The 22,519-nt window shown below is 30.1% G+C and overlaps 1 protein-coding gene across 5 annotated transcripts in view; it reads right to left on the bottom strand.

Moving 5' to 3' along the window:
- The window catches only part of LOC107443568 (putative polypeptide N-acetylgalactosaminyltransferase 9), a 286,844-nt gene that overhangs the window by 33,351 nt on the left and 230,974 nt on the right, over nucleotides 1–22,519 (bottom strand). For all 5 annotated transcript variants that reach the window (XM_071178433.1, XM_016057485.4, XM_016057486.4 and 2 more), the window contains one exon: nucleotides 14,837–15,003. In XM_071178433.1, the coding sequence (XP_071034534.1) occupies nucleotides 14,837–15,003 (167 nt within the window). The remainder of the gene's footprint in view (nucleotides 1–14,836; nucleotides 15,004–22,519) is intronic.

The following is a 22,519-nucleotide window of genomic DNA, read 5'->3' as shown; positions in this document are numbered from 1 at the left end:
TGACTCGGTTCGGTGAAAGAAAGGTAATCTTTTTTTACGTTCTATTATTTTAGCCCGAAAGTGAAGTTTGTTCTGTTTTCATAGCAGTAAACGGCCTCAGACTTTGCGGCGGGAGGAGTTCTTACCGTAGATAAAATATAATGGATCTTGTCTGTCCACAACAACAACTGCAAAATATTCTGATATTAAACGATTTCTCCTAAACTACCTAACCGTGTGTACACCCTAAACTACCTAACCGTGTGTAAACTAACCGTGTGTACACCCATACTTCTTTTTAGAAGCCCCCATGTCTAATAAAAGGCAGTACAATTCCGATTTACAAATAACTCAACGTCATATGCAATTCAAGAAAAAGGCTGACAAAGTATACGTAGATATAGATACTTCAGGGTCTCTAATTGCTTTGTCTAAAATTAAACTATCCAACTCATTAATTTTTGCTATAATTATAATTCTTTCGCTTTTTTTTAAATAAAAAAGAAATACTTACTTCAAATATTATGATATTTGTTTACAAAAACCTTGCAACAATTTTGTTTGTTTCGTTGCTTAGCGATTTGATTGTAGTTATTATTATTAGCCATCTTTCCTACCCATATAAGCTATGTTTTCTACAGGATAACACAAGATACAATATAGACTAGATTACGACACGATGAGACTAAATAACGCAATAGAGCTTTCTTCAATTAATTACAATTGTCGTTTAGAATGAAAGTAAAACAATAAAAAAAAATAATGCAGGAAAAAAACATAAATATTGTCAAGATTATTCATTAGTTTAGCAAAACATAAATATTTATATTTTTTTTAAAATTATTTTGTTGAATTATGTACAAACTCTCCTAATTTATCTTAATTTATAGTAAACACAGAGTATACATTTTACAGTAACGTTTACCTAACAGGAGAAACAGTCTCATTAGAGCAACTAACCAAATTCATGTTTCGTCAAATGTCACGTGATTTCGTGTCAAAATTATAGTAATAAAATGAAGAAGAAATAATAGAGCTTTCTGAATCGTCAAAAAGGAATTCTATTTCTGATGTATTCTTAAAGCAGTAGATAAACGAAACAAAAATAATTCTGTTAGTTATTTTTGCTTTCGGGATACTTTTGCTTCGGCTTACTTTTATGCGTAAATTAAACTTAAAAATAAAATGAAACTGAATTTTAAAATAAAAATTAATTAAACTTAAATAAAAATGAATTAAATCAAACACAAAAATAAATTAAATCAAACACAAAAATAAATTAAACTTAAAAATAAAAAAAATAAAATAAAACTTAAAAATAAATTAAAAATAAGGAATACGAATAAAAGCTATAAATCATTCTAACAAATATCTGTGAAGGAGAAGAATTAAGTACCTGTTTTACATGCTTTTCTTACATATTTTATTTATTTTAATAAACAGCTATTTATATAGATGCTTGTACAACTTTCAGTCAAACAATGTATGCAGTTTTGGATTAATACATTGGAATTTGTAAAAACCTTATTAAAAAATTAGAGCTTTCTTACGTACACAACAAAAAATTCCGAATCAAATTACGGTAAAAAGTACCAGCATTCAGGGTGACGGCACTTTTTACGGTAAAATTCATTTTTATCAGAATATATTACAGAAAAATATCTGATATACAATAATTTTTGCAGTAATTACCGTAAAATCACTGAAATTAATTGAATATTAGTATAAAAATTTATAGATATAATACTTTACGGTAAAATGAATTTTACTGATGATAAGATCTGGTATTTCATACCGTAATTTTTTGAAGCGTATACTTAAAACATTAGATAACTAAACGAAAAATATTCCAACTAGTTATCTTTGCTTCGGATTTATACTTAAACTTAATAATAGTATTAATACTATATGTAAATTAAACGTAAAAATGAAAGAAAACTGTTAAAAAAATAAGGGATACAAATAAAATCAATAATTTGCTCAAGTAAAGAAAAGATCATTACAGTATAGGATTTAAAAATCATCGTCGGCTTAGTATAGTTCCGTTTTATATCGTTATCAAATTTTACAAATGTGATTTCAAAACAATATAAAAGTTTTTAAAAGTTAAACATGTCAGACAGAAATTTAATTCGAGCTAATTTTTACTATATGTATCATAGAATTATTGAAAAAAAAAAGGTTATAGTTTCGTAGTCTTACTGGAATCCAATACTGGGCGACATATTTCGATAAACGAGGAGAACATTTGTTCTTAGAAACGAAACAAATATATGACGTTGCAAGAGCGATGGATTTGATTGGACCACTAAAAATGGCACGTTCTATGCTGATATGCTAGTGAGGTAGGCACCTTAAGGCACCTCAAGGTAGTGAGGCACATTTCGTTGCAGAAGAAAATCGCCCGCATGTTTATTATTATTTTATCAGAAATATTTATTATTATTATTACTAGCTTGTTAATGGATTATTATTGCATTGGGATGGGTTATTAATAAGAAAGCAACCAAAAAGGAGGCTTTACTATATCCTTTCAAGTGTTGGCGATATTGATGTACGTTCGCGCTGGGAGCTTGGCATCCATTTAACGCGCACTTAGATGCAAACAGGCTCTCTCCACAGGTAATAGTTTTAAGTTTTTATTCCTCAACTTGCAATAAAGTATAAAAAATCTGTAAAAAAGAAAACATTTAAAATGGCCGTTTTTTTTTTTACAAATTTATGTAGATGTTTAATAATTGTCCAGCTTAACAATGTATTCAATTGCGAACGAAAAAAAATTAAACTTCCCTTTTTGATAATTGATTTGGCAACTGAGTTCATATGACTCTTCTTTTTTAATCAAAATTTAGCCTGGATATAGGAAATTATTCATTTTTAAAAAATTTCACAAAGTTTAATTTTTATTATCTACCCACGAAAATGAAAAAAAATAAAGCCTAATCCAGTATAAAATGTCGAAACTTTCGTAAGCCATAGCTTTTAAGCTCGACTTTACTCACAGAATAAAAATTAAAAACTTTTATTTAATGCACTTAAAAAAAATTGATTTATTGCGTTGCTTTACACACAGACTAACGAATTGCATTGGGATCAGTGATGGGTAAAGTGGTGAAATCAAAAACCCATATTTCATAAAAGCTTTAGGAAAAACCTCTTTAACTTACAAAAAAAATTTTGAAAAAGAAAATCGGAAAAACTTTATTACTTGACTAAAGAAGCAATATACTAAAACCTACCATTAGTCAAACGAAATGCCGCGAGGTATTAAAAACGTTTTTATAACCTTAAAAGAGGTTCAAGGAATAAATTGACTTTCACTTCCATCTTTCCTTTTCTTTCTTCCTTTTTTAAAATTTTTTGAACGTTGAACAACGGAGGATTAAGAGGAATTAAGTGAGAAAAGAAAATCAATAAACCTTTTAATTTTTTTAGTTCTTTGGGATTTACTAAAATCTTTAATATATTAGTGTCTGTTCAGGTTTTTCTTTCTTTCGAGAGAAAAAGTATTTTTTGGAAGGAAATGAAAAAATGAACTTGTGGCTTGTAGCTAAATGATAACTCTAGAAATTGATATCGAAAATAATATCATTATTTTGGTTTTTTTTCCATCAAAAATCATAGTTTGAATAAAGCAATTAATTTGTGAATGATGATGGCTTATTTTTTAGTTCAATATAGTGGCTGTCATATTCTTTATAACAAAAAATGCTCTTTAATATTTAATCATTTACTGAAATATATAAAATTCAGTGAAAAATTTAGTTTGAAATTTTTTTAATATTAAGTAATCCAACTAAGCAATCCAACTTAAGCAATCCAACTATGTTTTCATTTTTATTTAGTTGGCATAGAAAAATTGACTAATTAATCTTTTTTCAGAGTTAGAGAAATATATTAGTATGCCACGCAAGTTTCCTTTGAGATTGAATAAAGTCATGCAAAAAACTTCGCAAAGAATCTCCTTTTTTAACTTTTACTTTAAACTTTGTTTTAGCTTTGTCCAGGCTCTCAAATGCAACATTTTGTTTGTGTTGAAAACTTAATGATCAGAACAACCTTCACTTTTAAATTGTTAAATAAAGTAAATAAAAGCCTGCGCGAATAAGCCTTGTTTCAGTGATGATCACAAAATCTAAAATAAACCTTTAGAAAGTAAATTTATCCTCGGTTTCAGAACGCTTACTTCTGATTTGCGAATGCATCCTCGATTTCAGGCTTTCTTGTTTTCTAGCCTTGTTTTGTAAAGGCAGATTCAGTATGTAAGGTTTGTTTATGCAAGCTTATTGTGAACCTCGTAGAAAGCAAACTAGCATTGCTAAATTTGACATTGTTTCAAGCCTGCATGGTTTATTTGCTAATCATGTAAAGCGTATCTACCACTATAAAAATACAATTCCAATTCACTAGTATGTAAGACATGTTAACTCGATTCTATGTTGGGGCACCTTTTCATAGATGAAGGTTGGCATTGTCGAAAACCACTCTCCCCGCATTGGTGACCTTCGGATCTGATGTGAACACGCCTACCTTGACCGAAACTCCTACTTCGATATGTACACGCCTATCTTGACAGTAACGCCCACTTCGATCTGGAAACGCCTACTTCAATGGATGGTCCACATTGAACAGTTGACTTGCTACTTGTGACTGCGTCATTAATCTCCTCGCACTGTTGCTACTTAGTCTCGTCTCGATCATACACGTCAGCCTGCATACACTCGACTGCTAAAGGCAACACAGGAGCGACAACGACCGTGATCTTAATACAGCTCTCACGATCAGCAACTGANTTAATCTTTTTTCAGAGTTAGAGAAATATATTAGTATGCCATGCAAGTTTCCTTTAAGATTGAATAAAGTCATGCAAAAAACTTCGCAAAGAATCTCCTTTTTTAACTTTTACTTTAAACTTTGTTTTAGCTTTGTCCAGGCTCTCAAATGCAACATTTTGTTTGTGTTGAAAACTTAATGATCAGAACAACCTTCACTTTTAAATTGTTAAATAAAGTAAATAAAAGCCTGCGCGAATAAGCCTTGTTTCAGTGATGATCACAAAATCTAAAATAAACCTTTAGAAAGTAAATTTATCCTCGGTTTCAGAACGCTTACTTATGATTTGCGAATGCATCCTCGATTTCAGGCTTTCTTGTTTTCTAGCCTTGTTTTGTAAGGGCAGATTCAGTATGTAAGGTTTATTTATGCAAGCTTATTGTGACCCTCGTAGAAAGCAAACTAGCATTGCTAAATTTAACATTGTTTCAAGCCTGCACTGTTTATTTGCTAATCATGTAAAGCGTATCTACCACTACAAAAATACATGTAAAACATGTTAACTCGATTCTATGTTGGGGCACCTTTTCATAGATGAAGGTTGGCATTGTCGAAAACCCCTCTCCCCGCATTGGTGACCTTCGGATCTGATGTGAACACGCCTACCTTGACCAAAACTCCTACTTCGATATGAACATGCCTATCTTGACAGTAACGCCCACTTCGATCTGGAAACGCCTACTTCGATGGATGGTCCACATTGAACAGTTGACTTGCTACTTGTGACTGCGTCATTAATCTCCTCGCACTGTTGCTACTCAGTCTCGTCTCGATCATACACAACGTCAGCCTGCATACACTCGACTGCTAAAGGCAACACAGGAGCGACAACGACCGTAATCTTAATACAGCTCTCACGATCAGCAACTGTACGGTGATCTTAATACAGCTCTCTCGGCTTCTCACAAAACAGCAATGAAACAAATAGTGGTATCCGTACAACGAATTCTATCACAGATATAATTCTGGTGGGGGAGTACTGAAGCGTATCTACCACTACAAAAATACAATTCCGATTCACAAGTCATAACGTGTGATTAACTTTTTTAGCTAATAATATTATTTTTTTAACTGATGCAGTTTCGTTATGGTTATTTATGACTGTTATATTTCGCTTATCTTTAGGCAGCGCAATCAACGCCAATTAGGAAAATGGTGCTAAATGTCAATAAATAGAAAAACCGCAGCTTTAAGAAAATGAATAGTGCATGTAATCTAATTTTTAATACTTCAATAGTTAATCCAACGTCGTATTATCATAAATACTTGCAAAATTAAGAACTACTCAATGATTGGAAGACAGTTTTCCCCTAAGTGTAAAAATCTCAACAAATAGGTGATTTTTTTAAAGTTTAATAATATTTAACGTTTAAGCATTTGTCAATTCTAAAGCCCAAAAAATTTCTTTCCGCTAGATGATATAGATAGTTTAAACTTATTACTTTGCCTCTGAAGCCAAAATGGTCACCAAAATTTGGTTTGTACCCAGTCGTGGTCTAGGCATCCGAACTTCGAGTCTAAGCAGAGATGCTTACGTATAAAATACGCAAGCATCTCTGGTTAAACGACTACGTAGGGACCTCTTATAACTTATTATCCGGAAAATTTGAAATACAGGTAATTTAGGTTTCTTATATTGATTGTTTCAGTTTTTTTTCAGAAACATATTTAAAGTTAATTTTCAGTATAAATACAGATCACAATATATATTGTGCATATTTTTGAGGCTGTGCTTTTAAGCTATCAGAAATATGAATGATTTTTTTTTTCATTTTATTTTACACAATTTCCCAATTCATCAAAATAGAACGAAATATTGACCCTTAATTTACTCATCATTACTGTACCTCTTTTATAAATATTATTTAATTGACCACATGAGAAATGTTACTAGAATCAAATTGGAATGAATCAGTTGCACGACTTTTGCTTCTTTATATACGAGTAAAATATAATAAGTTTTTAGTTTATTAGTTACGGATTTTTGCATCCAAAGCAGCGGAAAAGAAAAAAAAATCGTGTCTGCTGTTATCCCTGTTATATATTTTATTTTGCTTCTAAGGTTTAGTTTTTATTTTATTATTAGCAAATAACTTTTCTGAGGGCTATTTAAAATAACACAAAATGAGGTACAAGTAAAATGCAAATTTTGTTCTTTTTTTTTCCATTTTGTCTCTGATCACTGTGTGACTACTTGAGAGACTTTAAAATTAATCGGTAATTTTTATTAATTTTTATGTAAAATATTTTAACATAATTAATTTGAATAAGCATATTTTCATTTAAAATATTTTAATATTTATGAAATAAGTAAAATTTAAAATACTGAGAAGTTAAGTTTTTAATTTGCTTGCTGTCTCAGGAAAATATGTGTAATATGATTTTTTATATACATTAAGAAAGAATATGCCAAAAATACTAGAATAGTGTCAAATTTACGGTGTATATGACCTTATGAGAAGACCAAAACGCACAGTAATTTTTATCGAAGAGCCTTACATAAAATCAACAGTAAAACAATAAAATATTGTTCTATAACTTGTATTAAGATTTGGTAAACGTGGTAAATTTCGGCAATTTTATCATGATACATTAAAGCTTGCCATAAACACCATTTATTCGTATAAATTCACTTCACATTTTTTTTTTATTTTCTACTTAATGTGCGTTCAAACACTATAATTTTTAAAATCAGAATTTCAGGTAAACTGTTATTATACGACTGGGAAAAGTATCAAATTGATGATTTAAATACTGTATAATCTAGTTTCATTTCCAAAAATATTCTTTTTTTCATAAAAACTATAATTTTGAAAACAAGAAATAAGAATCATAATTTTGAAAACAGGAAATAAGAACTATATTTTCAAAAACAAGAATTTCCTGTAAACCGTTTTTTTTTACCAGAAATGCTTTTAAGATTCAGTTCGGTAATTTGGTCGCATTTTTTTTACGTGTTTGCGTGTCTGAGGTATCTGTATTGTTTTATTTTGTTGCAACAGAACCACCAATAGATAGAGGAAGGTATGAACATGAGAAACTGTGATATATGAGGATCTCTAGTATTCAAGACTTTTTAAGAAAATGAGGAAACATAAACTTCAAATAAATTTTATAAGTAGAAAAGAGAAGAACAAAACCGAACTAACAATAATAAACAGTACAATTCTTTCAGAATGTCTTAAGAAAAGTTTGTCGCACTATTTTAAGCAGTCAATCAAAATTAAGTGGAATCATTTTGACGGTTAAGCCGACCGGCCTGTGTAGGGGTTAGGGAACTGTCCTTGCATCAGAAAGGTTCTGGGTTCGAATCCCAGGCAAGGCATGGATGTGCTCTCCTTCTCTGTACTATCTGTCCTTACTGTGGGTGCAACGTTGGCCCACCTAATATGGTGCCCCTGAAAGAGAGGCCGACAAATCTGCCCTGTAAATACCTGAACTGACGAAAAATGTTGACTCAGGTGGGCATTGGAAAAAAAATTGACGGTTAAAGTTTTTAACGGTTTTAAATCGTTGAATTTTTATTTGAAAGGATTTATCCAACAGATAATAAAAAAACACTATAGGAAACACTAGGGACATTTTCTTTGCCCCAATTAATATTAAAAATATTATAAGTTTACCAAATATAATGTTAGTGTCGAAATATAATTCAGGATAGTCAAGAGTAAGTATAATTGTTTCGTCAAGTATTGAAGTCCCTTAGTGTTGATTGGGAATACGGTTCTTATTAAGACACTATTTACGGTATCTTAGAAGATATTTTTTTTTCGTTTTCTTATAAAGCATAAGAGATTACCATTTTAACTATCTTATATTTGATATTTTTGGGGAAAAAATGCTAAAATAAACTAAATCTGAAAGAACTTAAAATCTTTTGCACTTATTTTTTATTTCAGAAATAAAGTTTGAAATATAAGTTTTAAAGAGAGCAGTTCGGTAAAAATATTTTAAAAATCGTTTTCCATCTTTTTTTTAAATTTTTGAATAAAAAATGACACACAAGGCACTTTCTCGTTTATAATAAACAAAATACTTAATGATTCAAGAAGTCCATGCATATTAAACTTTTTCAAAGCATAATAAAAACAAACAACTTCTAACTATTGTTATAAATTTTATTTTTTCTCATTTTTTCCCTGGGGAAAAAACATTGCTCAGAAGTAATTATTAGGGCAGTTTTTAATAGAAAACAGTTGGTGGAAAAAATAGTATAATTGGATGATTACTTTAGGTTTTGACTGAAGGTGCTTTGCTTTATATTAAAAAAGAAACTGAAAAATACATAAATGACATGAACCAATTTTATAAGCTTTCCTCCATTCCTAAAGATCTATTCAGGAGTGGAGAACCATTTTCTTTTCTAAAATTGAGCAGAGCAACTTCGATTCAAATTAACTTATACCGTTAATAGGCGATATATGTATGCTGTTTGCCATTACGAGCTCTATTACTATCCATCGCATTATTATCGCATTATCTATCGCATATTATCGCGAAATATTACTATCTATCGAAGAAACAATCTTAAAATAGAGCATGCTTTTTTCTCAATAGCCATAATAAAATGCAAGCAATCATCATCGTCAATAATTTCAATAAATCTAATATTAATGAATTTCGCTCGGTAAATTAATAATTTCTGATAGCAAAGATATCGAATTTTTCACTAGAAATTTTAAATTGGACAACTTTCCCTCGATTGTCAGTATTTTAAACTCCTGATAAACAGGGAAATTCATATAAAATCATTATCAAATACAGCAATATTTTTGAAATAGTCGGTAGTTTGCCTCAATAGCGTTAATAAAATGTGAATAAACAATTTTGTTCCTATTTTCATTGAGCTTAGTTATGATTTTTGCTCAGAAATTAATTCAGAATACTAAATTAACTGAGAAAAAAATTTTAAAACGCAAAAGTAATTAGTGCAATCACCACATTTTCTTTCATCGATTTTTGTTTTAAAAAATACTAATTTTTCCATTCGCGTGCCTTTAAAGCAAATGAAGTACTTGCTTGTGGAAAAAAAGAGTTTCTGGTAAAAGTCATTAGCCGTGAACAAACTATCATAAAGATTTTCTTTTCCTTTAGTTTCAAACTGGAAACGTGCCATAAATAGAATAAAAACTGCATTTATTATCCACTTTCCGTTTCAAATTATTGTTATTGAGGTGGTAAAAAAACCTTAGTTGAATTAATCGTGCCGGTCATTTGACTAAATAATAAGCCAAAGCAATTAGGCTTCCATAGAAACTTTCTTAATTTCTCACTCAAATTTCATTATAACAAAACTAACAAACTTCCAAGTCGGAAACGCATTGAAAGCAATAAAAAACCTATTTGTGGAAAAACAAAAAATTCCGTATTTGTTTTATTTTCTTGTTGTTTGAAATAACTTGTAAAAATTAACCCATTTTTAAGTATTTTAAAAGTACAGAGTTTTATGTTTCTTTTCGCCATTTTATCTTTATTTCCGACTAGAATTTTTAAAAAAAGAGTTTTATGAAATAATGGGCGATAAAAATATCACTTGACAGTAATTTGGTTCGGTTGCAAAATAATGGTAGCAAAATTGCGAGTTTTAAGTGTTTTTATTATCTTATCCTCAACAAATTTTAACTTCATTTTATTATAAATGGTAAGCAAGTATTTTATTTTGCATAACACTTACTAAATGCACAGGGTGTCAAAAGAATTTTCAATTCTTAAAAAAAAAAAGATAATTATTTGGGGAAAAAAGAATGAGATTTTATTTTAAATAATAAAATACTTTCAAGTGAGGTAGTGTTGATATCTCAATCTTGATTGATTGTTGAAATGTGACATTTGTTTACGTTAGCAAATTGTTCCTCCCATCCTATTTCGAATAAACCAAACCCGCTAAGTATAAATTATCTTAAGTGACACATTCTACATTCTTTCGGAAAGATTTTTTCACAAAAAGGCCAATTATTTCACAATAAACAAAAAGATCGGCAGGGAGCTGCGTAGAAAATAAACAGATTACTAATTATGCATCGAAGTTGCCAGGTACGGAAAACAAAAATATATCATGGTTACAATAAAATACATAAATCTAAGTTAAGCAAAACACGTAGATGAGAAAGAATTGCATTTCAACATATTCGATGTGCGATAAGCCACTGTATTTAATTAACTTCACGTTAATTTTAACTTATTCGTTAACTTATAACTTGTCGTAGGACATCTTTTAGAACATCTGGTAAACGTTTATAAAAATTCTATTATTGCATCGTTAATTAATTTTATTGTTAATTTTATTATTCTTTCCGATAATCAATTTAAAACTAATTATATTAGTTTCTCCAATAATGAATTTAAAACTAATTATATTATCAGCAATAATTATTAATTATATAATCTCCAATAATTAATTTCAGTTTTTAAGACAACCGGTAAATGTTTATGGAAATTTCATTCTTGCATTATTAATTGATTTTATTGTTATCTACAATAGTTTACTTAGAATTAAGTATATTATCTTCAATAATTATTAATTACATAATCTCCAATAATGTATTTCAATAATAATTAATTTATTAATTATCTAATTATAATTATTTTATTATTATTTTAATTTTCAAAAAACTACAGTTTAGTGAGAAATTAAAACTAATATTCAAATTTAATAAAAAAATATATTTTATAATATAAATTGTATATGTTTTTAAATAAAATCTATGAAGTTATTTAAATTGATAAACTAAATATTTATATGGCCCCTACATAGAAATTCCTAAAATCTAATGCAGCCACAATCATTTCGTATTCGGTACTATCCATAGAAAGGAATAGAATTCTTGTTCTCTTGAGAATATAAAACTTCCACTCACATGCAAATGAGTTGAATATTATATGCCTTCTAAATTATGTCTGGAACGTACCAAAACAATTGCGGCATATTTTAGGCCTCAACTTTCTGAGTGCGTTAGAAAATTTAAAATATGTAGCAAGAAACTCTATTTTTTTATTATTCCCATGTGCTAAACTAAGCGGTATAGTTAAACATGATCTTTATTATGCAGGAAGGGAATTATAATACTCAGGGTGCAGTTTGGAAATATTTTGTAAAATGTTTTACATTTATAAAAATTCGTGTTCAATAGCAAGTCTTGAAATGATTTGAAAGTAATAAATAATTATTGAAATTGTTCACAGTACGCATTATGCTGGCATATAGTATTTTTATTTTATTTTATAACCGTCGTTGAACAGCGACGACCAATGGTCGACGACTTAACAATGTTCGAAAATGTTACGACTGCCAATGTTAAACTACGTAGACTTGTGAATCTGAACTCTGAACCCAATACAGGAGACAAGGGAACTCAAGTATTGGATCAAGTAAATACACAAGTGGGCGATCCTTGTGCTAAAATAGAAACTAGGGCAAACAACGTTAAAGAGTACAAAATTATTTATAAAATACAGACAGCTGTTTCGGATGCTGAAAGGGCAACCTTATTTGCACTGATGAAGGTTGCCCTTTGAGCATCCGAAACAGCTGTCTGTATTTTATAAATATTTTTGTGCTCCTTAACGTTGTTTGCCTTAGTTTGTAATGGATCAAGTATTAGGAGAAAAATTTGCTTTCGTAGAGGACTTTTTGATGGAGCTAACCCGCATTTGCATTTCATTAAGAGAAAACCACGAAAACCTCCAATTGTTATCTTGACTACAAGGGGACTCTAACCCATGATTCGTCTACCACTGAGAATATTTTACATCAGTCAGCACTGTCATTGGTGCAAGCCGGGTGCGGAATTTGCATCAACCAGATATCACTGGGAGTCGAACCCGGTTCACCTCATTGGAAGGTGAACGCTCTATCCCCTGAGCCACCACAGCTTAGTATATAGTATTGTCATTTATTCCAGTGAAGCATTTTTAGGTATTACTGTTAGATATATTTTTATGTCTTTATGTTTATAAAATACTGTCTGGCACTGTCATACAATATTACTGAGTTTACTTCAGCTCTTCACCTCTTGCAGATGAAAAAAATGCAATAACACTTTCGTGTTATTGGTGCTGATAATTTAATTATGTTAGTATCAAACTTACAAACTCGTATTTTACTATAAAGTTACAATTTCTACTAGGCAAACATTGTTGCTACATTTATAAAAGTATGTCCCTATTATGTACAAGTTCATATCATAATATCAAATCAATCATTATTCTGCATTGAATTTAATTCCATATCTCCATACCCTTTTGTCGCGTAAAGATTTTTTATCTTTTAACTTCATGTATTTACATCTTGCATTTTCTATGAATGCTATATTGTTCTTCCATATCCTATTTTGTACTAAGAAACGTAATATAGCTGAATTGCAATAAAGCAAATAAATAAATAAAATAATAAATAAATTTCCTTTTAAATAAATTTCTGGATACAGCAGTTTAACTGGTAGAATTAATAAAGATCAAGTACAGGGTTGTATTCTAATGTACTTGATCTTTATTGTAACTGGTGGAATTAGTAAAGATCAAGTACAGGGTTGCATGATGATGTTATGATGTGATTTTACTATCTATCAAATCTGTATCTAATACTATTTAACCTATGAATCATTTAAATTTTTAACAGTATTCTTTATTAAATTCCGAACTTGAAAGTGTGAATTTCAACAACCTGCAACGAAATTGAGCATCGAGGATGAATAATTTATAAGTTTGAAAACGAAATCGTATTTATAACTAACATCAGCATAAACAACGCGTTAACTCTTTATTCACCAAACTTAACAAATCAAAATAATTCAACCACTTTTTTCTTTTATCAATCTATCTAACTTACAACATAGTCCATACATATTATTTGACTTATAGAAAGGAAAGACAAAGCAATTTAAAATGCATTAAAAAGCAATTTTCTGGTGGCCAATTTTCTGTTCTTCAACGACTTCCGATAAAAGACTTACTCTTCCTACAGCAATATCGATTTATTTTCAATTTTCTCACGATATTTCATACTAGCACCAGGAGTCAACTAAACTTAATCCAATATCTTTAGCGAACATTTTTATCTAAACTATAGAAAACTACGAAAGTTTACGTTTCAGATATCTGTAATAAATAAATTTTAAAGTGTTTCAATCACATTAACTCGTTTAATTAAAATCCTCAATGCATTTGTAAGGAAATTTAAATGTTTAATAGTATCGATTATAGAAAACTTTTCAATGATATTTGGTTTCCTGACTATTTATTGATATTCAAAAAACTGTGCCAAAAATGCTATTTAACTATCGACAACGAATTACGAGCAAGTAGCAAGTAACGTGACATTGTTTATAATTATTTATTTGTATTATCATTGTTTATACTCGTATATATATCGCTCATTGGCTGCAATAGCGGCACAACTCAAAAAATCAGTTTTGAGATAAGTGGGTTTAAATTTTTCATTGCTAAGCAAAATGCATAAGAAATGCTTTCGTTTGCTTAAACGAAGATTACCTTCAAGTTGAATTATAGTGAATTAAGATTACCTTCAAGTTGAATATATATATAGATATATGTATATATATGTGCTTAAAAAATGTATTTTACTTTAAGCTAGTTAGACTTTCCGATAAATATTTACCAAGGGAGGAAAAATTACCAAGCAAAAGATTTAAGCACCGTAAATATATGCTGGACATTGAACTATTGCTGACGAACGTATGATATCCTTATTTTGATCATCTGCAGTGGGGATGGCTACTCCAGGAATTTTATTAATTCCTTAAATTAACATGTCTTTTAGAATTTTTTTTTCTTTAAGTAATTTCTTATATTTTCTCAAGTTAGTTCACCCAGGTTTTTAAAATCCAAAAATTTTAAATATTTCTAGACTTTTGCATCTAAAAGCAAACTCACCCTACTCATCATCAATGCTAGTAACACAAAGGATATTGTTTCAGATTGAAGTACAATGCATTTTGTTTGAAGCAATTAAGGATGATAATGATAGTTTCATGATTGAGTAAAACGTTCTTTTTAATTCACTTACGCAATTCTGAGAAATCGTCGACAAGAATGATCTCTTCGACAAGTTGAGGGGGTGATCGATCAAGAATACTGTGGACGGTCCTCATTAGAACACTCCATGCCTCATTGTGGAAGCAGATGATGATGCTCGTCTTTGGTAGATTCTGGCTGTATGTTTCTTGGCGGCACCTGAAAGATCAAATAATCATTAATACTGATCAACCTCTTATGCCAGTGATTCTCAACCACTGTGCCGCGGCACTTTTGTGTGCCGTCAAATTCTTAAAATGTGTCACTAAATATTAGAAACGATGCAATAAAAATTATAAAATTATAATGCTTTTTTTAGTACGAGTAAAGTATATATATATATATATATATACTCATTCCAGGTTTACAGAAATTAAGGTAAAAGGACTCACTTCATGCCANCGCCAAATATTAGAAATGATACAATAAAAATTATAATACTTTTTTTTATTATGAGTAAAGTTTAAATTAAAGAAAAGTGTATATATATAATACATATTATAATTTTTCCACGCTTCAACCGCGTGAACATCTTTGTCGGTGACTGTCTTGTCACTGACTATCTTAAAACAAGTAAAAATAAGAAGGAAGTATTTAAATTATACTTGACAATTTAAAAAAATTTTGAAATAAGTTGGAAATTTAATGACAATTAAAATTATTAATTAACAATGAAACAAGCTAAATATTTACTTTCAAACGGAAATAAAAGGTAATCATTAAAGCAAGCTATGCAATTAAAACATAGATTATTCAATGAAACATATATTCCTTTTAGGCAAAGGAAATTTGCTTTCTCTTAACATTTTCAAAAAGTAAAAATGCAGGTTTGTAAATCTTTATGACATTTAATGCATAATTTTCTAATTTTCTCTCAGAAATGAATCTTAGAAATTACTTGTAGCATAATAAAATGTAAATGAGAGAATCATCTGAACCACTTTCTAAACAAATTCATCAGTTTGCACTTGATTTTTGACCATACCACTTGCATCATAAGTATGTCCTACTTCATAATTTTATAGAATATTTCGCTTTGCACATTCAACAATGAATGAATTTAGATTACATTGAACAACTTAGCATGTGAATTACAGCACGCAATTATCACTTGAAGTGAGATCCTATAATCGCCGTTATGTTTATGTACTCATTATGCGATTAGAACTAATAAACGCAGTGTGCCATGATTGTAGAATATACTAGTCACAGAAAATAAAATATTTTCACAAAGCTACATTAAATTTTCTCAGTAGTTTTATTTCCGCTGTCGAACAAACCTTGAAAAAAATATTAACTGAAAGGAAGCTTTGGGCATATTTCTTTAATAATATTTTAGATTGATTTTGTAACTTTTAAACAGGGATTATTTTTATTGTAGAGTTAAATTTACTTTTGAATGAATGATCAACATTTCGTTAACAATAATTATTTTTGAATCAAAAACGAATTAATCTATCCATTTTAAATACAATTATTCATTTTTATTTCGGACAATAAAGAAAAATATACGCAATATCAGCATCCAGCTATGTGCTTTACATATTAAGGTCATGAATTTCAATTTCTGTCAATATTTAGAAGAAAAGTACGAAAAAAAAATCAAAACTACGTTTACTTCTTTCCAAACATATTATTTTTCCCAAACTTTATTCCGAGATCAATAAAATATTTTAAAAAGTACCTCACTCTCTTTAAGCAATAACCTATACTGACCATAGGTAAAAATAATTAACTTTATATGTTGGCTGCTGTTATCTAAATTAATGCATCACTTCGTTTTGTTTCGAGTCAGTAGAATCTTCTTCTTTACAGTTTTCACACCTCATCCATGGAAGAGGATTTACAATGTCGGATAGGTTTAATATACCACAAATACACCAATTGTTTAATAATACTTGTAATTTAACACTCATTCACCCTTATTTTTAAACATCAGCTTTAAAATCTTTTAATCCATGAAGCGTGCCTTAACTGAACGCAACACTGGGATGTTTCGCAAGTTTTTTTTAATTTGTATAAGTTATAAATTATGAAGTTACTGAGAAAATTCGAGTCTAAATTATTTTATGTAAATAGTGAAGTAACTCAAATAACATAAAAACTAGGTTCCAAACAAACATTTTATAATAAATACAATAGCAAGTACCTCTTTCAAAACATTTATCTTTACTGAAAACCAGATAAGAAAAATATTTCTTGAGATTACTATAGAATATTTTTAGCCACCAAGTACATGATAGGAAAATACATTTTAAAGATGATTTTATACCCTATTTAAACTGTCAAACGGTTGCGTTTCGAAGCAGAAAATCTTTTCCTTTCTCTCCTTCCTCATAAATAAAACCTGCCTCTATGCACCCACCTAAAGTTAAAGCATCAGCGAGGAAGGATATTTCGAATATACACCCTAAAAAGAGTGCCAAAAAGGAGGAAAAGACTTAATTTCCGGGGAGTCCTGACAAAAGACTGACAAGTCATTCTGTCAGAATGGAAGGGAAAATAACCCAAAACTTCCCCCCTTTTTTTATTTTATTTCATACCATTGGAAGCAAGTTCGAAAAGAGAGCGAGACTAAGTGAAGAGAACAATTGTATCCTTTTCCATCATTCATGAAATGAGTTCAAGCGGGAAAACTTGCTTCTATTTCGAGTTTTAAACTCTCGGTGGAATTGAAAATTCTTGTGGTGTCTCTTGGAAAGGAAGAGTGATAAATTGATAGAAAACTCTGCAGTTAAGAGAAGAAGAAAAGGGGTGAAAAGTAATGAGAACCCAGTCTCGTGTTGACTGAGTGAAATGAGCTACTTTGTTGAGGTGTATGGAGTAAACACATTTTCGGTGTTTTAAAACTCAGTGAAGCGTGACCCAGACTTAAACAATGAATCTCACTGGCCTGCTTGCTTCCCTTTCTGATGTAAGGAATTTCACTTTTTTTTTTTTTTTGAAAAAAAAGAGATTTTTTCATTTATTTACTGTCTAAACAATGAAAATTATAAGAAAATTTGTAAAGAAATCATAGGAACTCGCACTGGGACAAATACTTTGTCATACAGTTTCAAGCAAAATAACGAAATATTTCGAAACACTATTGATTTTATTTGCAGGAAAAGAAATGAAATTATGTGTGTATATACAAAACCATTCTTGCAAGTTTGATTCGGCATGATAGAGTTTTACAAGTTTATGTTTTTCCTCAAAACTATCGCAAACAGCAGGCACAATTTTTCGGGTTTACGTCTACTAATGTTCAACTCCGTAGCCTTGTAATTTTAAACCCAATCCAGAAGACAAGGAACTACTGAATTAAATATTGGGAGAAATTTGCCTTCGGGGAGGACTTTTTGTTGGAACTTATCCGCATTTGCTTTACGTGGAGAGGAAAACCACGAAAAACTCTCATGATTAGCCATGACTCCCAAGACGGCAAGGGGACTCTAACCCATGATCCACCTACCACTGAGGATATTTTACGTCAGTCAGCACTGTGAGTGGTACAAGCCGAGTGCAGAATTCGCATCAACCTGCCAATGCTGGGATTCGAACCCGGTTCACCTCATTGGAAGGAGAACGCTCGATCCCCTGAGACATCAAGGCTCACGCAATAGCTGTGAGCTTTTTCAATACTTGCTCTATAACCTTACAAATGAGGTTCAAACTTGCACGTTTTGCAAAATTTTGATCTGATAGCATGTGCCTCCGTGCAAATTAATCCATTGAGTTCAGATTAGGAGAGCTGAGGCCATTCATATAGCTTTTAACAGGAAATCAGCCTGATCATATTTTTATCATTGTTGGTCAAACAAAATTGGTCGGTCGGTGTAGCAAAAGGAATAACATTACATATGTAAACAAAACTATTCTTGCAAGTAGGTTTGCATGATTCAAAATTATAAAGTTTTAAAAGCTTATGTTTTTCCTCAAGACTGTTGCAAGCAACACACACAGTAACTATTGTGATTTCTTTCAATACTTGCTCTTTAACGTTCCAAAAGGGGTTCAAGCTTACGCATTTTACTCCATTGAGTTCTGGTAGCATGTGCTTTGGTGCAAATTAATCCAATGGGTTAAGATGAGGTGAGTTTAAATCATTCATATATCTTTCAGCAGATAATCAGCCAGATTACCTCTTTACTAATCTTGGTCGACGTTCGCAATGCATTAGGCTAAAGAGCACAATCTTATTAGTATAAATAATTTTGGCCTCTGTACATAGTTTGAAGATTGACCATTATCGTGTACAATGTTTTTATTTCGTCTTTTTACCAAGATACGGAAGCGACAAGTCGTTGATTACGGATCTTGCATAATTATTTAAAGAAAAATTAAAACACTTTCATTTATTTTGAAATTTCTGCTTAAATTTAACTATTTTCCTGAATATTTTGAGTTTTAAATAATGTGACTTGCATTTAATCATAAGTCGTCATTTTAAATCATTTCCCATTGGATACGAGAACATTTTTCCTGGAAGAATTGAAGTCATTTATTTGACAAGTACTAAAATCGTATTCAATTACTTTTCTTTTTGACATCCCTTTGCTTGGTAATAAGAACTTGACCACGTAATCAATAACATTTTGCGCGTAATAAATTCGCATGAAGTGCTCTTAACATAATTAATTAACATAAAAATTAACTAATTAACATAAAAAGGTATTTAAATAAGAATAAAACGAAAATAATCGTACGCGTTTAAGCAATTGAATCATTTTTCGACTATTATCGAAAAAATAAGTAATTACTAAAATTATTTTTTGCAAGGAATTATCTTCGTATGAACGAATTTTATAATAGCGTGAAAAAGTTTTTGATTCGCTTTAAATACACAGAAAAAAATTAACATTAAGGGTTCCAAATTTTCAACTGCTTACCTGACCAAATTATTGAGAGCTAATTTCTCAAATTGTGGCTACCCCCATATCCCCAAACTGAATCCTTCAGAAAAAAAAGTATGTTGATTTAGAGAAAATGCGTTTTTGTGTCTGATTTCCCAACTCAAAGTATCATCTGCCCTTATTAATTAGCATATTTGAGGTCACCATCTCGGATCATTAAGATTGATCCTTAGTAATTGAAAATCTGATTATTAGATGAAAGGTTGTTCCCTTTTTTTCTCACTGTCCGTGGTGTTAAGACAATTCTGAATAAAACTTCAAAAATAAATTAAATAAATAAAAATATTTTTGCGAGTTTTACTAACAAAGTTTCTAAGGGCTTTTTTAGAGCCTTCATTTTGTTATTTTCTTAATACAAATAAGCAAACCGTTATGTGAAACTTTAAAAAGGAAATGTCTTAATAGTCAAGAAAAAGGGTTCTCAAAATCACATAAAAAGCAAAATACCTTGTTATTTTCTGTATCTTTAAAAAGATAAAATTGATCAATTTAATATCCGATTCCACTTTTTTTCTTACTTCAAAAAATCCAATTTCGTCTTTTCAAAATTCATAAGGGAACTAAAAATATCTTTTAAGCAAACTAGTTTACTCTAGTAAGCAAATATTAGGTAAATAATCCACATGCTACAAATAATCTCGCTTATATATTTCGACAAAAATATTCATTTCATTTTATTTGTTTTGAAAATATTTCTTTAACAATATATGAAGTAGATTTATTTTTCTAATCACATTAAAAGGCTTTTATAATAAAAGACACAAAAATAAATACACGATGACTGAAATTAAAATAAGGAAATGTAAAAAAATGTAACATTTGAAACCTTGTCTCTCTAAATACTAAAATTCTGAACTAATTTTTAGAGAAGCATTTTAAAAAAATCTTCAAGACATATATTTTTTAAAAGAAATCTAATAAAGTCCTTCATTCTGAAAAACATCTATTAAGAACAATTTTCAAATGAAGGACCCCAAGAGATACATATTTTAGCTACTTGAGAGCATTTTTAATTTACATGGAAAAAAGTAGGTCGCTGCATCTTACTTCATATAAATATGCCAGAAGTGACTTTCAAGTTAGATAATTAGGTTTTTGAAAGAATACCAAAGACTACTGAATAATAAATCGAAAAAAATGTAAATAATATATTTCTGAAATGTAGGGAAAATATATCTTTGATAAAATACATCAAACAGCAGATTGTTTAAATAGTTTCTACATACATTATAATATATATACTACAGAGAAGTACATACATTACTATATATGTACATCTCCTTTTGTAACTTAATAATTGAATGGCATAGTGTATGAAGATTTTAAGGGACATGTTAATGAGTTTGAATATTAGTTCTAGAGTTTATACGCCAGTTAGTTTATGCGTACGTTATTATATAATTTGAAGTGGGCAAGTTTGTGTATTGTGCAACATTGTATTACAATCGGCAAAACCTAACAGTTATATCAAAAACTATTTTGACTACTTAGTTCGATTTTTTATTTTTATTTTTAAAAGTAAGTAAGTTCAGCGTAACGTCAATAGAGGCAGATTATATCTGTAAAAATCATTCATCAAATAAACAATGCCCCATTATTGAGTGGATTACCTGTAATAATAAAATGAAGAGTTTGTTTGAGTTTCTGACTGTGAGTCTCTCTTTTAACTCCAGAACCGTTTATGCTAGCGTCCTGAAATTTTTGACAGTGAATAAAAGTTACGGTGTGGTACTTTTAATTTGCGTCGCTCTAAAGCAGCACAATGGGCTATTAGCGACCGTCAGGAAAGCATTCCTGATGAAGATCCGAAAACAACAAACATACGACACATCCCGTTGTACAGGACGAACATATTCGTACACCGTCCATCCATGCACAGTTCGTAATTTCGACCTGAACCATAGCACGATCATTCTCATCTCCACTCTTGCACCCCAGAGATATTGATTTGTTACTAGAACTTGGAAGACTATGTGACCCAAACAGATTCAGCGCATTCACCATTTAGTACACAGGGAGTCTTCGACTTGAGAGGATCGAACTCACGACCTCTCGGGCCTGAGCGCAGCACCCTACCAACCAGGCCATCCCAGGCGTGAGTGAAAGAAGCAATTTTAACCTCCTGTCCTAAAAACTGCTCAAATATTTCAATTTGATCATTTGGGAGAGGGGTTTGAAAAATTAAATAATTTTTTTTTTTTTTTGGTTTAGAATTCACAATCGATAATAATGAAATTGCAGATGACTTCGACTTTTTAGTTATGTTAAAGACTAGCCGAATAGAAAAAAATAAACTGTGACTAAAGCATTACTGAATTACAAGTACTTTCATTGAATTGAGACATATACCAAGATAATTCATAAACATAAAATAATTCTGACTTTTTTATTTATGATTATTTTTTGTTCTTGGTGACGATAAGGTATTTAGACCTTCTCTAGTATTCAAACTATTCAGAAACACATCATCATTGTAAATCACATATTTCCCCTTTATCTATATTAAAACTGCACAATATTAATGCAGTTTTACCAAATATACTAACTTAATTTATATTAGTATGTTTACTACCATAACAGTAGGGGAGAGTGGGGTCAATTGTAACATTTTTTACTTAACTATTTTTAACTAACAAAAAATCCATGTGGTTATCAGGAAAGTACGACAGACGAGTAAAGTAGACTATCCTCTACAAGAAAAAAAAATAAATACCTTATTTTAAATGTTATTATATTAGTTATTAACAATTTTTGACAGTCGTGCACTTGTTACAATTGTC

Source organism: Parasteatoda tepidariorum, chromosome 1 (assembly GCF_043381705.1).
Source record: "Parasteatoda tepidariorum isolate YZ-2023 chromosome 1, CAS_Ptep_4.0, whole genome shotgun sequence".
Lineage (NCBI taxonomy): Eukaryota > Metazoa > Arthropoda > Arachnida > Araneae > Theridiidae > Parasteatoda > Parasteatoda tepidariorum.
Note: the sequence above shows the minus strand (reverse complement) of the source record. Positions and strands in the feature narration are given on the sequence as shown.